The sequence below is a fragment of the Oreochromis niloticus genome, linkage group LG23, assembly GCF_001858045.2.
Source record: "Oreochromis niloticus isolate F11D_XX linkage group LG23, O_niloticus_UMD_NMBU, whole genome shotgun sequence".
Classification (NCBI taxonomy): Eukaryota; Metazoa; Chordata; class Actinopteri; order Cichliformes; family Cichlidae; genus Oreochromis; species Oreochromis niloticus.
The window spans coordinates 24,367,866-24,383,942 of record NC_031986.2 but is presented as its reverse complement, the minus strand read 5'-3'; the positions used below and the strand labels follow the sequence as shown (position 1 = coordinate 24,383,942).

The following is a 16,077-nucleotide window of genomic DNA, read 5'->3' as shown; positions in this document are numbered from 1 at the left end:
TGTTTTGTGTGAGTTCAGGTTCCATGTGTCATTCTGTCTGTCTCTCGGTGTCAGGTCTGCGTCTGGGTGTAGTGTGCTGGTTTCCTGTTTTATTGTGAAAGTCTGCGTCTCATGTGAGTGTGTTCAGGTTTACCTCTTGTCTCGTCTCTTGATTACTCCCAGCTGTGTCCACCACCTGTGTGCAATCTCCTTGTGTTTCTCTGTGTATTTAAGTCATGTCTTTAGTCATGGTAGTTGCTGGTCCGTCTGTGTATCTCTGTGAATCCTCCATGTCCTACTTGTGTGTTCTCCCTGCTGTCACCATCTTGTACCGTCGTCCACCTTGCTTTATGTTCAGGTTCGTGTTCTTGTTCATGCTCCGTAGTTTAGTTTACCCAGTATAGGTCAGTTCTCCGGTTGCTGTTTTGTCCATCCCTTGTTTTGTGTTTAATAAACCGCCCTCTCACCTGTACGAGTGCCTGCGTTTGGATCCTCCTTTAATTTCCACACGGCCCCTCTCACTCGCCGTGACAGTACGGACCAGCCACAAATGGATCCAGCGGCATTCGCCCCTCCCAAGGAGCTCCAGGAGGCAATAATTGACGCAGCCTCCAGGTTAGTTAACCTATGGCTGGAGCATGAGGGAGAGGGATTTCTCAGCTCTGTGGAGGCTAAGCTACAGCACCTTATTTCCGGTCACCCCTGGCTATTGGACTCACTACACCCGCTCGTTCAAAACTTCATTCTCCATGAACTACACCTTCACCCCCCCGCCGTCACTGCTCGCCCACTCGCTTCAACGGAGGACGTGCCATCCGTACCGCCGGATGAGGAGTTACCCGGCCCGTCGGAGCCGTCTCCACGGAGGAAGCGACGTTCACGCCGCCGGCGCGGCACCCCACAGCCGGAGTTCAGAATGACAGAGCAGCCGGCTGTGGTGAGTGAAAGGGACACCTTTTCTGCTGTGTCAGATTCAGAGACTGTGTTTTCTGGAGCTATTTTTTGTGTGCCTTCTGAAATCAACAGTGATTTTTCTGTCTCACCCATGGCCAGTGCGCCACAGACTGCCTTTGTTGAGCCCACATTCAGGGTTAATGACTGTGTTCACACTGTTTCTGAGCCTGGAGTTACTGAGTTTAGCATTATGAGTTTAGAGAATGAAGATGTTAGGGACTCTTTCTCATCTGCACTGGTCAATTCAGGGGAAGCTGTAGACCTCACTGGAACAGTGCTTCCTGACCATATTTCCCCATCCACACCTTCACCACAATTCAATGTGGGGTCTGTAACACAGTTAACAGTACAGTTAGCAGTTCAGTCAGCAGGCCAGCTGCCCTCAGTTCAGTCAGCAGGCCAGCTGCCCTCAGTTCAGTCAGCAGGCCAGCTGCCCTCAGTTCAGTCAGCAGGCCAGCTGCCCTCAGTTCAGTCAGCAGGCCAGCTGCCCTCAGTTCAGTCAGCAGGCCAGCTGCCCTCAGTTCAGTCAGCAGGCCAGCTGCCCTCAGTTCAGTCAGCAGGCCAGCTGCCCTCAGTTCAGTCAGCAGGCCAGCTGCCCTCAGTTCAGTCAGCAGGCCAGCTGCCCTCAGTTCAGTCAGCAGGCCAGCTGCCCTCAGTTCAGTTAGCCTCTCCACCACCTATTACGCCTCCACTACAGTCGTCTCCACTACCTGTAGGTCAGTCTGCAGCCGCTCCGCTGCCTATAGCTCAGCTGCCACTTGTTCATCTGTCTGCTCACTCACCCATTCAGCCACTATCCTCACTGTTTCATTCTAAGCAGGGAACACACTTCACCACAACATCTGCTGGTTCTCTTAAGCTGGTCACCTCAGAGACAGTAACTCCCTCTAGGGCCTCCCCAGAGGCTGGGTGTCAGTCACCAGCCAACTCTGGACCCCTAGAGGTCAAGACGCCAGCGCCAGCAGTTTCACCGGGGAACTCACCAGAACAGTCTCAGCCCTCAGCACCCCCTGAGAGCTCAAGTGAGTTCACCCGTCCGCCTCCGTCCTCTGCTGAGTGGATTGGGGAACACTTTCAGCCCTCTGAGGACTGCATCCCACTGTTGCTGCCTGAGCTTAGCCACTGTGCTGCTCAGTCCCAGCCAGTGTCCACACTGACAGAGGTCGGCGTACCTGCTGTTTCAGTGTCTGTTTCCACTGGAGGGCCCGAGGAGCCCGTCCAGTCTCAAGCCACGTTAGCTGGGGGTTCAGGTGAACCCAGCCAGCATCCTGCCTCGTCGGCTGGAGGGCCTGAGGAGCCCAGCCAGCCTCAAGTCACGTCTGCTGGAGGGCCCGAGTCGCCCATCCAGCTTCAAGTGTCGTCTGCTGGGGGTTCAGGAGAACCCAGCCAGCATCCTGCCTCGTCTGCTGGAGGGCCCGAGTCGCCCGTCCAGCCTCAAGCCACGTCTGCTGGTGGGTCCGAGGAGCCCGTCCAGCCTCAAGCCACGTCTGCTGGTGGGTCCGAGGAGCCCGTCCAGCCTCAAGCCACGTCTGCTGGTGGGTCCGAGGAGCCCACCCAGCACCACACCTCGTTAGCTGAGGGTCCTGGAGGACCCAGCCAGCACCTCCTCACATCTGCTGACGGTCCTGGAGGACCCAGCCAGCACCTCCTCACATCTGCTGACGGTTCTGGGAGGACCGTTCAGCCACCACCTGTTTCGCCGCCTGCAGCTTCATCCCCTGCAGCATCTGCATCGCCCCCTGCAGCATCCGCATCGCCGCCTGCAGCTTCATCTCCTGCAGCACCCGCATCGCCGCCTGCAGCTTCATCTCCTGCAGCACCCGCATCGCCGCCTGCAGCTTCATCTCCTGCAGCACCCGCATCGCCGCCTGCAGCTTCATCTCCTGCAGCACCCGCATCGCCGCCTGCAGCTTCATCTCCTGCAGCACCCGCATCGCCGCCTGCAGCTTCATCTCCTGCAGCACCCGCATCGCCGCCTGCAGCTTCATCTCCTGCAGCACCCGCATCGCCGCCTGCAGCTTCATCTCCTGCAGCACCCGCATCGCCGCCTGCAGCTTCATCTCCTGCAGCACCCGCATCGCCGCCTGCAGCTTCATCTCCTGCAGCACCCGCATCGCCGCCTGCAGCTTCATCTCCTGCAGCACCCGCATCGCCGCCTGCAGCTTCATCTCCTGCAGCACCCGCATCGCCGCCTGCAGCTTCATCTCCTGCAGCACCCGCATCGCCGCCTGCACCCGTCTCGCTGCCGTCAGGTTCCGCAGCCGTCTCGCTGCCGTCAGGTCCGGCCCCCGTGTCTTCATCCACGCCTGCAGCGTCATCCACGCCTGCAGCGTCATCCACGCCTGCAGGTTCGGCCCCCGTGTCTTCAGCCACGCCTGGTCCGGCTTCTGCTCCGCCTTCGCCTGGTCCAGCTTCTGCTTCGCCTGGCCCTGCCTCGTCAGCGCCTGGCCCTGCCTCGTCTGGTCCCGCCTGGTCCTCATCTGGTCCCGCCTCGTCCACGCCTGGCCCGGCCTCTGTGTCTTCGTCCACGCCTGATCCTGCGGTTGCCACGCCGTCATGGAACCCGACCCGTCCTGTTCCGCCTCGCCTCTGCCGGCCGCTTTCCAGGCCTCTACTTGGGCATCATGGCCGTCGAGGCCGGCCTCCTGAGAGGGATCGTCGCCGCTGCTGGCATCGCAGCCGACCTCCAGATCTGCTCAGTGGCCGCCACTGTCTTCCACGTGGCCGGCCTCCCGAATGGTTTCACCTGCACCACCGCCGCTGCCGTGTGCACGGTCGGCCCCTGAACCGTTTGCCCGTCGCCGCCGCTGCCGTGTGCACGGTCGGCCTCCGGAAGTGTTTGCCCGTCGCCGCCGTTGCTGTGTGCATGGCCGGCCCCCTGACCTGTTTTGGCCCCTGTATGGCCGACCTCCGGGTCGACCCCCTGAACTGTTTGTGGACTCTTATTGAGCTCTGGTTTGGTTTTGGTTTTGATGTATTTTCCTGTGTTCCTGAACTGTTTTCTTGTATTGTTTGGACTCTCGTGCTCCTTGGTTTTTTTTTTTTTTTGTTTCGGACCCTCCGTCCTTGACCCCCTCCGCCCGCCCTGGTCTGGTGCTCTGTTTTTGTTGTTTGTTTGGGGCTGTCAGGGGCCAGCCCTTGGAGGGGGGGTACTGTCACGGTTCTGGGTCCGTTGGACCCAGTATTTTGAGTTTATTATGTTTTGGTTTACTTTTGCGTCATGGATTATTCTTTATGGTTCTCTGGTACGGTGTTTCAGTTATCTTGGTGTGATGGTGATGATGATTATTGTTATTAGAGTTCCATGTTTCTGTTTAGGATTGTGTTCTCATGTTTTGTGTGAGTTCAGGTTCCATGTGTCATTCTGTCTGTCTCTCGGTGTCAGGTCTGCGTCTGGGTGTAGTGTGCTGGTTTCCTGTTTTATTGTGAAAGTCTGCGTCTCATGTGAGTGTGTTCAGGTTTACCTCTTGTCTCGTCTCTTGATTACTCCCAGCTGTGTCCACCACCTGTGTGCAATCTCCTTGTGTTTCTCTGTGTATTTAAGTCATGTCTTTAGTCATGGTAGTTGCTGGTCCGTCTGTGTATCTCTGTGAATCCTCCATGTCCTACTTGTGTGTTCTCCCTGCTGTCACCATCTTGTACCGTCATCCACCTTGCTTTATGTTCAGGTTCTTGTTCATGCTCCGTAGTTTAGTTTACCCAGTATAGGTCAGTTCTCCGGTTGCTGTTTTGTCCATCCCTTGTTTTGTGTTTAATAAACCGCCCTCTCACCTGTACGAGTGCCTGCGTTTGGATCCTCCTTTAATTTCCACACGGCCCCTCTCACTCGCCGTGACATAAAGTTCAGCAGCTGATTAACATCAAAAGACAGGATAAAAGTTCAGATTTATTTATACACCAGGTCGATTAAAATAACAAAATGTTAACATTTTTACCCATATCCGTGCCTTTAAACATTCGAAGAAAAGAAGAGTTTTTATTTACTCACACTGGACTCCTGCAAATGGATGATTTTCTTCAACTTGTAAACAGATTAATAAAGAAGAAGAAAGAAAGAAATCAACTAAAGTTCAACTGCAGCTTCTGAGTGACTCTCATAATCTTCAGCAGGTGCAGTTTGCTCAGTTCTGTTTATTGGACTTTTTCTTTGTGTTAAAACAATTAGATTATCCTGTAATTGATCCAATTTCCTCATGGAAAAAGATGAGACTCATTGGTTGACAGGACAAATGATCAGAGGTGCTGAGTTTACACCACTATCATCATTATCACAGGGACAGAAGAATGGGTAGAGTTTCTCAGTGAAGGAGCAGCCAGTAAAGGAGTAGATAAGAGCTGCATCATCTACATCATGAAAGGAGACCAGACCCTCCTCATAATCCACAAACACCCCCACCTTCTCAGGGTCTGACTGAAGCAGGAGACGGACTGGAAAATCCTGAAGCGCTACATAAATATTTTTATCTAGTTCTGCTACAGTCCAGTAACCTTTCTCAGGACTCAGTGTGATTTCTTCCTTTCTGTTGACTGACTCTCTGCACACTCCTAAAAACCATTTAGTCTTATCTGTAAGTTGAACCTCAAAGTAAAATCTGCCTGAAGAGAAACTCTGCTTTCCTAAAACACAAAGAAACAGAGAAAATCTCTCTGGGTTGTCTGGAAGATCATTCTCCTCTTCACCACAGTGTACTTGTTTTCCATCATCAGACAGGATGAGATAAGGATGTGCTGTATCAGGATCAAGAGTCACATCCACTGCATACTGCTGGACCCTCTTCAACTCAGCCTCAAACAGCTTCTTCATGTCTTTACTGAGTGTTGCCTTCAGCTGATCCACAGCTCTCACCACAGTCCCCTCATATGATGGTGGATGGATACTGACCTCTGTCCAGTCTTTGGTGGTTGGAGCAGCTTTCAGAGAGGAGAAGCTTTGTAGGAGGTGGAGGTGATCTTTAGCGTGTGAGAGCTGCTCCACCTCAGAGCTTCTCTTCATCAGCTCAGAGATTTCCTGTTCCAGATCTTTGATGAAACCTTCAGCCTGTTTCTCTGTTGATTCTTGTTTGTCTTCAATCTCCTTTATGAGCTCATTCAGGCGTCTGTCAACAGACTCCTTCAGAGCAGTGAAGACCTGAACACCTTCTGCTTTCTCTCTGTCTGCAGCATCTTTACTCATCTTCACTGACTTTTTGATCTCCTGAATCTTCAGTCGTCTCTTCTGGATCATTTGTTGAATTTCAGCCTCAGTCTTCCCCAGTTCTGCCTTCTTTCCTTCATATTCTTCTCTCATAGGAACAAACTCATGAGTCTTGTGGTCAACAACAGAGCAGAGCACGTAGACACATGTCTGATCGGTCTTACAGAACAGCTCCAGAGGTTTATTGTGCTTCATACACATCCTGCCTTCCAGGTTCTCCTCAGGATCAATCAGCTGATGTCTTTTCTGGCTGACTTTCTGCTGAGCTTTACGTCTGAACTGAGAAACCATCTCAGAAAATAAAGTGTTGATGTGCAGCTCAGGTCTGGTCTCAAACAACTTATTACACATGGGACACTGACACCTCTCACTGATATCCCAGTGATGACTGATGCAGTTTTTGCAGAAGTTGTGTCCACATGGTGTGGAGACTGGATCAGTGAAGACATCCAGACAGATGGAGCACAGAAACTGATCTTCAGATAGAAGACAGCTGGCAGCAGACATGTCTGCACTCTGAGTGAGGAAACAGAGAAACAGATTCAATTCATAATTCTGTTTTAATCATGTTTAAAAAGGATCTATTCTGGTCTTTCAATTTTTTTTTTAGCCTTTTTATAGCTATTACTGCAAGAGGTGGTAAGAAATCCAGAGAATCACTGAAGCAGGCAGTAGAACGGTAGGGATGGGACGCTCTATACCACAGGTGTTGAACTCCAGGCCCCGTGGGCCGGTGTCCTGCAGGTTTTAGATGTGTCCTTGATCCAACACAGCTGACTTAAATGGCTAAATTACCTCCTCAACATGTCTTGGGGTTCTCTAGAAGCCTGTTAATGAACTAATCATTTGATTCAGGTGTGTTGACACCCCTGCTCTATACTGATGTGTCTACACTGTGCCAAGCTTCCGAAGCACATATGTTTTGAAAGACTGCTCCGAAGCGTGGTTTAAAACAGCCAGGTCATGTGATCATGACAATACCGAGGTTTTGGCTTGCTTCACCCCAGTTTCGACTGTGTAAATAATATATAATTATCTCATTTGAATAATTAATAACATATAGATGAGAGTCAGTGAGCAAGACAGAGACTGGTGGGTGTGCTCCATTCACTCATATCAGCAGAGACAGAGAGAGGCACACTGTGCATTAACTTCATTAAAGTATCTCAAAAAGAAGCAAACAAAAAACGTCTTTGCTTTCAAGGAGACAAATTAAAGAGGCTCTGACTCAGTCTGTTCTCTACTTTTTTCTCCATTCAATAAAAAACTTTATTTGCATTGTGCATCAGGAGATTCATCCTCACTATAAGCCATTACTCACATACTGCGCTGCCATAAGGAATATAATTATACTGTGAAAAGAAATGTTGGAAAAACATATTCACAGATAAACTATTTCTCAACAATTTTGATGACAGATGAGTTTTTTCCTTTTTTTCTTCTCATGAGAATATGTCATAAACAACAAGATGCAGGTTCATTACCAAAACTCCAGACTCAGACTCAATTAAACATCAAGCCCGTGTTAGAAGATACACAGCATTCACAGCACTATAAAGTTAAGGAAAGTTTCTTCATGGTTCAGTACGAATCTGTACAAAAGTATAAAAATGGACTATTGGGATTGTTGGTCAGAATTGGCCTTTGACAATATAATGAATGTTATCATTTTATGAAAAAGAAAAACAGATTTAATTGCTTTTCATTTAAATATATTTTTAAATGAATTAAGAATAAAAGCTAATGCTATGCCAGCTTCAGAAGGAACCTGATGATATTAACACTTAGAAAGCTTAAAAAGGAAAAAACGCAAAGCTGTCTGTGTCACTGTTTCACAGAACAGCATCGTTTAGTTGTAGTGATAGACAAATTGGCCAGCAGATGTCACTGGGGAGACTGTTTCAAAGTGCACAAAATGCTTCATGAGGCCTCGCTTCGCCCTCCAAAGACAGACAATATAACGATGTAAGTGAAGACACCTGAGTCAGCACAGGTGTAGACAATCAACACAATGATTACAAGGAGGAAATAAAGCTAAACACAATAAACAAGAAACAAACTGGTACTAGGATGAAACAGGAAATGAAATGCAACAATTAAACAGGGAAACAGAGAGGGTCTATCTAATATCTTCTTGTTGGTGTTGTTCCTGAATCAACATGATCATCTTTGTCAAGGATCAACATTGCATCTGACCAGTCACGCTGTTATGATGTCATATCTTTGTGAAATGAAAAAAACAAAACAAATCAAAACAAAAAAACGCAACAAAAAACAAAAACATGCCAACATCCACTCAGGAAAAGATTTTAAAAAATCAATCATGTTTAGGGTTATGGGGCAATCGTTAGGGATGGGGTTAGGGCAGGAGTCTCCAACTCCAGTCTTTGAGAGCTACTGTCCTGCAGCTTTTAGATGCATTCTTGTTCCAACACACCTGAATCAAATGAATGGCTTGTTACCAGGCCTTTAATGGCCTGTGTCGATAGCATGGTGAAGAGGTAATTCAACCATTTGATTCAGCTGTGTTGGAGTAGGGATGCATCTAAAAGCTGCAGGAAAGTAGCTCTCGAGGACTGGAGTTGGAGACCCCTGGGTTAGGGTTAGGATTTCGTGTGTGGTGTGATGCTGTTTTCACATCTCAGAACTATAACATCACTACAGTGTGATTGGTCACTTGCAGTGTTGAACCTAGACCAACATTAACTGATCCAGGAACAACACCAACACAACAATATCAGTTTGAGCAATGCAGAAACAGAATTAAACTAAATGCAGTGGAACAGACACAGCAGGAAAAGGCTGTGAAAATGAAGGAATACACAAAGGTGAAACCTGAACCTTAAGCAAGCTGAGAAGAAAAGAGAAAATATTTAGCAATGAACAGAACTTTATAGTTCAAAACATAAAACACTGTGTCAAAGACATGGGACCATGACAAGGCTGAGGTGGTTTGGACATGTGCAGAGGAGGAATAGTGAAAATAGGACAATGTATGTTGAATATTACGCTGCCAGACAGGAGGAAGAGAAAGACCTCAAAAAGGATTCATGGATGTAGTGAAGGAGGACATGCAGAGGCTTGGTGAGACTGAATCCTCTCTTTAAGATGTCTTAAAGCTGGTTTCAGACAGACGATGAACTGAGGAGCCGCAGTTCAGATTAAAGCCCAGATCAGATAAAGAATCATTTTAAACTATGACTCACACAAAGCTACTCTAGGAGAGTTCAAGAATCAATTCTCTGTGTTGCTTTTATTATGAAGAGCTAAAGGAAATAGCAACAGTGAGTACAGGAAGTGATGGGTAAACAGTAATAAAAGCAAGCAGACTGAAGTCCAAACCATGTCATCTACTTCCAAAGTCCAAAGATGTGACAGAGCTAAATGTTTAGGCAGTGGATCTGTGGATGAATGACCATATTTCCATTGGATCCAGTGTGACTGTGACGAGTCAGCAGGAAATGAACAGTGTTGAAACATGAATGTGATCAGCTGCACTCACTGATCTTTGTAGAGACTCTGCTGTGTTGTTGGGGCAAACCTGATAGACTCAGTTGAATCTCAGCCTCTCCCTGCAGGTGTGTCAGGCACAAGGCAGTGAGCTCTTCAGACCCTGACATAAGAGATGAAAGATTTTAACTCTAAACTTATTTTTCTCTGTCCAACAAATGTAGTCTGCTGCTATTAAATAAAAAAAATGTTACAATCATATTTCCTGACACAACGAGAGTTTAAGTTTAAAACAGTGTGATCGTGATCATCTGTACTCACCAGTGTTGGACAGAAGCTCTGCTCTGCTGTTGAGAAAGGCTGGATGAGCTCAGTTTAAGGTACCAGAGAAACAGATTTGCTGAGCAGCAGCTGTCATTTGAAGTTTAACTTCTGGACTCTGACACTGAAGCCCTCGTCTGTCAGGTGCTCATCCACCTCTGACAGGCGGTGGCTAAGGTGAGCAGGCTGTATTGTGTAATGTGTTTTTATATATTTGTTATGCTCTATATTCATGTCCATCATGAATGATTTACTATTCAACTGTCCTCTTATGTTACATAAACATTTGATAAGGAGCGTTCTCCCTTTCCTACTTAGAAGAAGAAACAAACACTAGAAAACATTACAGGCATAGAACCAGGTGGTCTTAAAATGATGGAGGCAAATCAAGCTTGATGTTAATTTTCACAAAAGTTTCAAAAGGACCGTGAAAAAACTGAGGAGGAAGAGGAAATTTTTATGGCCCTTTAACTTGAGCCTTTTTCAAAATGTTCATGCATAAAATTAGTTTCAGGATTTTAACTCTTTAAATTCCAGATTAAACAGTGGAATTATTAATTATTTATTGAGAAAACTCACAAAAAAACTAAATATTTTCTATATAACTGACCTCCCAGCCCACTGTTCATTCAGTGGGCTGGTTTCAGTCATAATGCAAATGTACTCTTTATAAGGTTGGGGAAACCTGCAGCCAGCTGAGACTGAAGAAGTCACTTTGGATGAGTGATGAAATGTTTCTTCCACTGAAAATGCTACGTCCAGATAAACAGAATCAACCTTTTGGCATTTTCCATATAATAAACAGTATAAGGATGGGACATTGGTGGTGACTGGAGTCTTGGAAATGTCAAAGATCAGCAAAAAACTGATTTGACTGCTTTTTTTTGTGTAGTGCCTCTCAACAGCTTAGTGGACAAAAATGCACCATTCAGTTCCACTGAAACCACATTCTTTAATCTCTATGCCATTGCAATATAAAACCATGCGATCTGTAATGTCAGCATTTCATTTTAAAGAGAAAAGTAGTGCAATTTACCTGATTTCTACCTGATTAAGCCATTTTGCCATTGTAGGCCAATGCATGAAATTCTTGTATTTTTCAGTTATATTAATTAAATAATTTGTATGGATATGTGTATGAAACAATTTCCAAATCAACTTCTGATCATTGCAAACATTTATTATGCAAACTACACCAACACTGAAAACTTCAATTGTGTTTGTGTTTGTGTGTGTGTGTGTGTGCCCATTTGGTCTGGGCTCATTTTTAACTATTTAAATAGCAGAAATTGTGATAAATTATTTGCAAAAATAAAGCACAGCAGCAGAGACAGAGCTGGCCTTATTTTGAGCGCCCTCTGCTGTGTTTTCACTCAAACTGCTGCATTTACATTTACAGCTGTCATCTTAAATCAGGCTGAACATCAAAGAGGAAAAATAATGAATTAAAAATTAGCTAGCTAATGTTTAAGTACCATGACCACAACTTTACATTTGCACCATGAACAAATCATAGGAATGAGAAGGAAAAAGAACAAGATGAGATGAAGGTGTTAGTGGGCCATGTGGTATCATTATTTTCAGTATTTCAGTGTTCCAAATAATCCAAAACCTTCATCTTGCAGACATATTTCTAACTTTCATGAGGGAAAAACACTCAAGCTCACCAGAAACCACCAAAGGTGACGATATAAATTCAGATTTTTATTCATGTCATTCTTAACACGGGTAATAAACATGTTTTTAACAGCAGGTGATTGAAAATAATTCAAATTTAACATTATACTCATATCTTTGTACATTATATCCTTTAATGTCTATGCCTTTAAACACTGAAAGAAGGAGAGTTTTTTCTTTCCCAGGCTGGACTTCCTCAAATGAATAATTTTCTTCAAATTCATAAAACTTAAAAAAAATCATTGCTTGTTCTGCAGCTTCTGGGCGTATATCATGATCTTCATCAGCAGCTGCAGTTTGCTCAGTTCTGTGTTTTAGTGTATGATCTCAAATGTTGAGATTAATCTGTATTTGATCAAATTTCCCCATGGAAAAAGATCAGACTGACTGATGGACAGGACAGATGATCAGCGGTTTAACTTTTTTACCACCACGTTCATGATCTTTATCATTAGTAACGTTAACTTTAGGACAGAACAATGGGTAGAGTTTCTCAGTGAAGGAGCAGCCAGTAAAGGAGTAGATAAGAGCTGCATCATCTACATCATGAAAGGACACCAGACCCTCCTCATAATCCAGAAACACCCCCACCTTCTGAAGGGAGAGATGGACTGCAGGATCCTCAAGACCTATACGAATATTTTCATATACTCCTAAAGTGCAGAGACCTTTTTCAGGACTCGGTGTGATGAGTTCCTTCCTGTTGACTGACTCTCTGGCCACTCCTAAAACCCACCCAGTCTTTCCTTTGACCTGTAACTCAAAGTAAAATCTGCCTGAAGAGAAACTCTGCTTTCCTAAAACAAGGAGCTCTTCAGAAAATCTCTCTGGGTTGTCTGGAAGATCCTTCTCCTCTTCACCACAGTGTACTTGTTTTCCATCATCAGACAGGATGAGATGAGGATGTGCTGTATCAGGATCAAGAGTCACATCCACTGCATACTGCTGGACCCTCTTCAACTCAGCCTCAAACAGCTTCTTCATGTCTTTACTGAGTGTCTCCTTCAGCCGACATACAGTTCTCACCACAGTCCCCTCATATGATGGTGGATGGATACTGACCTCTGTCCAGTCTTTGATGGTTGCAGCAGGTTTCAGGGATGAGAAGCTTTGGAGGAGGTGGAGGTGATCTTTAGAGCGTGAGAGCTGCTCCACCTCAGAGCTTCTCTTCATCAGCTCAGAGATTTCCTGTTTCAGATCTTTGATGAAACCTTCAGCCTGTTTCTCTGCTGATTCCTGTTTGTCTTCAATCTCCTTTATGAGCTCGTTCAGACGTCAGTCTTCCCCAGTTCTGCCTTCTTTCCTTCACATTCTTCTCTCAGAGGAACAAACTCATGAGTCTTGTGGTCTATAACAGAGCAGAGCACGCAGACACATGTCTGATCGGTCTTACAGAACAGCTCCAGAGGATTATCATGCTTCATACACATCCTGCCTTCCAGGTTCTCCTCAGGATCGATCAGCTGATGTCTTTTCAGACCTTTCATTGTCAGATGAGGCTCCAGGTGAGTCTGACAGTAGGAGGCCAGACACACCAGGCAGGACTTCAGGGCCTTCAGTTTGGTTCCAGTGCAGATGTCACAGGGAACTTCTCCTGGTTTGGCAGCTTGTTGCTCTGCGCTGCTGCTGCTGACTTTCTGCTGAGCTTCATGTCTGAACTGAGAAACCATCTCAGAGATGAAAGTGTTGATGTGCAGCTCAGGTGTGGTCTCAAACACCTTTTTACACAAAGGACATTGACACCTGTAGCTGATATCCCAGTGATGACTGATGCAGTTTTTGCAGAAGTTGTGTCCACATGGTGTGGAGACTGGATCAGTGAAGACATCCAGACAGATGGAGCACAGAAACTGATCTTTCGATAGAAGACAGCTGGCAGCAGACATGTCTGCACTCTGAGTGAGGAAGAAAAGAAACTGAGTTTGTTAATTCCACTGGTGGATGTTCATGTTTAGTTTTAAATACTGAGGTCAAAGTTCAGACAGCTCTAAACACAGTTTATGACCATTTTTCCCAAATGACATTAGGCTGTAAAGACTTTTTTAAAATACTAACTTTTTAAATTAATCCTTTTTTATTATTAGTCAGCCTTATCTTGCCTGCGAGAAAAAAATTAGCACAAGCAAATAATTTCATTTCATGGGTGAAGGTATTTTGGCCAAAAGTATAATTGACAAGTCCTGATGCACACTTCCTTTCCTGATCCTCGTTAGTGGATTGAAGTTTTTGATTCGTTGCTCTTTTTAATTGAATGATTGAATGCACCTGCTGTGGATAGTGGAACCACACAATGTGCGTGGACTTCCCTTGTGCAGAAGGCGATTACAGATGTTACACATTTTAAATAAACAGAAATAAATGATCCTTGTTGTTGTTGTTTGCTTAATGACTGATTTTAGTCTTGAAAATCCATCTTTGAACATGATGTTTGTGGGTCGACTTAAATGCTTCAGGTGTGAATGCAGCCACTCAGCTTCTACTCAATGTGCTGATAGAGCCAGGTGCAGATGTGTCACAAGTTAATCTGGTTGTAGGCTATGGCACTTGGACACATGTGGCAGTAGTGGACTGGACTCTGTTTGAGTGCAGACAGGCAACAACGAAGCAATCACATGGGATTAATAAAATATGGTAAGAATTATAAAGAAAACAACAAGATTCTTGTTAACTTTCGGGGTATCTTGAACAGCATCTGTGTGGTTTTTGTTTGCAGTTTTCACAGTCACCTCGTACATGGGAATATCACCAGATAAACTTGAGAAAATTTTAAATATTTTTTTTGGTCAAGAGCAACAAGAATGACAGACTATAGCTGTATCCCAATTCAGAGTCTGCAGCCTTAAAGGCCGCATTTTAAGGCCGATTACATCACAGCGACGCGACGAAGGCGAAGGTCCCAATTTGAAGGCTGCGGCCCACAAATGCGGCCTTTATTTCCACAAATTTTAAGGATGGGTCTGTGTATCCTTCGTGGCCCAACATATCCCAGAATGCATAGCGCGGCAGTGGGTGTGGATAATTTTGCAGAAAAAAAATGGTGAATGGCTGAAGCGGGGCGGCCAAAGAGTAAACTTTTAAAAGTAAGTACTGAATATTATGTCACTTATTTATGTGCGAATGTTTAATAATGAAGAACATTAAAACATGACTGTTGGCCACATGTTGGCAAAGTTACTAACATTAGTGATGTTTGTACTTTCAGCGTTAACTTGGTGGTAAAGCCGTTACTTTAAAATATACGCCGTTTAATAGTTGACCTTAATCTTACAGAGAATGTGATGATATTATTGATAATTAAAGTCAGTCATATATCCACAAACACAAAAGCTGAAAGTCAGTGAATGCTGCTCGGTTTGCAGTCCTGAATATGATGGCACAAGCAGGATTCACTGCACTGTTAATGTTAGCTATGTTATATTGCTACCTCTGTTTGGTGGTGTCGAGCCAAACGGACTTTAACGTGTGTTTGAACGAGCTGACGGTTCACTCGTTAAGCTGAAAGAAAGATGCTTTAATCACAGGAGTTAGTGATGGGATTTCCGGCTCTTTTTAGAGAACCAGCTCTTTCGGCTCGGCTCCCTAAAAAGAGCCGGCTCTTTCGGCTCCCAACCGGCTCTTCAGGTTGTTTTGTCGCTTTAATTAATTTATTATTAACAATAATATAAAATTATGCAGAAAAGGAATTACTAATGTAAAAAAAACGTGAGATCGACAGACGGATTGGTGCTGCGGTGTAAAAGCGAGTGTAAAAGCGAAGCTCTCAATTTACCGGTCGATCTACGTCCCTACCCTCACCTATGGCCACGAGCTGTGGGTAGTGACCGAAAGAACGAGATCGCGGATACAAGCGGCAGAAATGAGCTTCCTCCGAAGGGTGGCTGGCCTCTCCCTTAGAGATAGGGTGAGAAGTTCGGCCATCCGGGAGGGGCTCAGAGTAGAGCCGCTGCTCCTCCACATCGAAAGGAGCCAGTTGAGGTGGTTCGGGCATCTGACAAGGATGCCTCCTGGGCGCCTCCTGGGTGAGGTGTTCCGGGCATGTCCCACCGGGAGGAGGCCCCGGGGCAGACCCAGGACACGCTGGAGAGATTATATCTCTCGGCTGGCCTGGGAACGCCTTGGTGTTCCCCGGATAAGCTGGAGGAGGTGGCTGGGGAGAGAGAGGTCTGGGCTTCTCTGCTTAGGCTGCTGCCCCCGTGACCCGGCCTCGGATAAAGCGGATGAAGATGGATGGATGGATGGATGGAAAAAAAACGTGGTTTTATTTATATATGTTTATATATAAATATATACATTGGTCCCTAGAGACAAAGCACGTACAAACTCCAAAACACGTACAAACTCCAAAACACATTTCTAGCGACAGTGGCGGTCCTAGCCTGTTTGGCGCCCTGGGCGAACACCCCCTCTTGCGCCCCCCCCCCACACACACACACACATACACACACGAAGAGAGAGAGAAAGTATGCATTGTATGCAAACGGCTACTAAACAGACATCATTAT

General features: G+C 45.8%; 3 protein-coding genes across 3 annotated transcripts; all 3 read right to left on the bottom strand.

Annotated features, from left to right (window-relative positions):
* Positions 1–4,873: 4,873 nt before the first annotated feature.
* LOC106098969 (E3 ubiquitin-protein ligase TRIM21-like) lies at positions 4,874–10,049 on the bottom strand. The gene is made up of 3 exons (XM_019352252.2): positions 9,899–10,049; positions 9,630–9,740; positions 4,874–6,643 (listed from the first exon to the last, which is right to left on the bottom strand). The coding sequence occupies exon 3, from the start codon at positions 6,632–6,634 to the stop codon at positions 5,144–5,146; it is 1,491 nt and encodes a 496-aa protein (XP_019207797.1). The 5' UTR covers positions 6,635–6,643; positions 9,630–9,740; positions 9,899–10,049; the 3' UTR covers positions 4,874–5,143.
* Positions 10,050–11,636: 1,587 nt separating this feature from the next.
* On the bottom strand, positions 11,637–12,844 carry LOC112843822 (E3 ubiquitin-protein ligase TRIM21-like; the record flags this gene model as incomplete). The annotated part of the gene is made up of 1 exon (XM_025902916.1): positions 11,637–12,844. A coding segment is annotated over one exon (891 nt), but the record flags the coding sequence as incomplete, so codon positions are not given.
* LOC109196796 (E3 ubiquitin/ISG15 ligase TRIM25-like) lies at positions 12,844–13,461 on the bottom strand. The gene has a single exon (XM_019351216.1). The coding sequence runs from the start codon at positions 13,459–13,461 to the stop codon at positions 12,844–12,846; it is 618 nt and encodes a 205-aa protein (XP_019206761.1).
* Between the last annotated feature and the right edge of the window lie 2,616 nt (positions 13,462–16,077).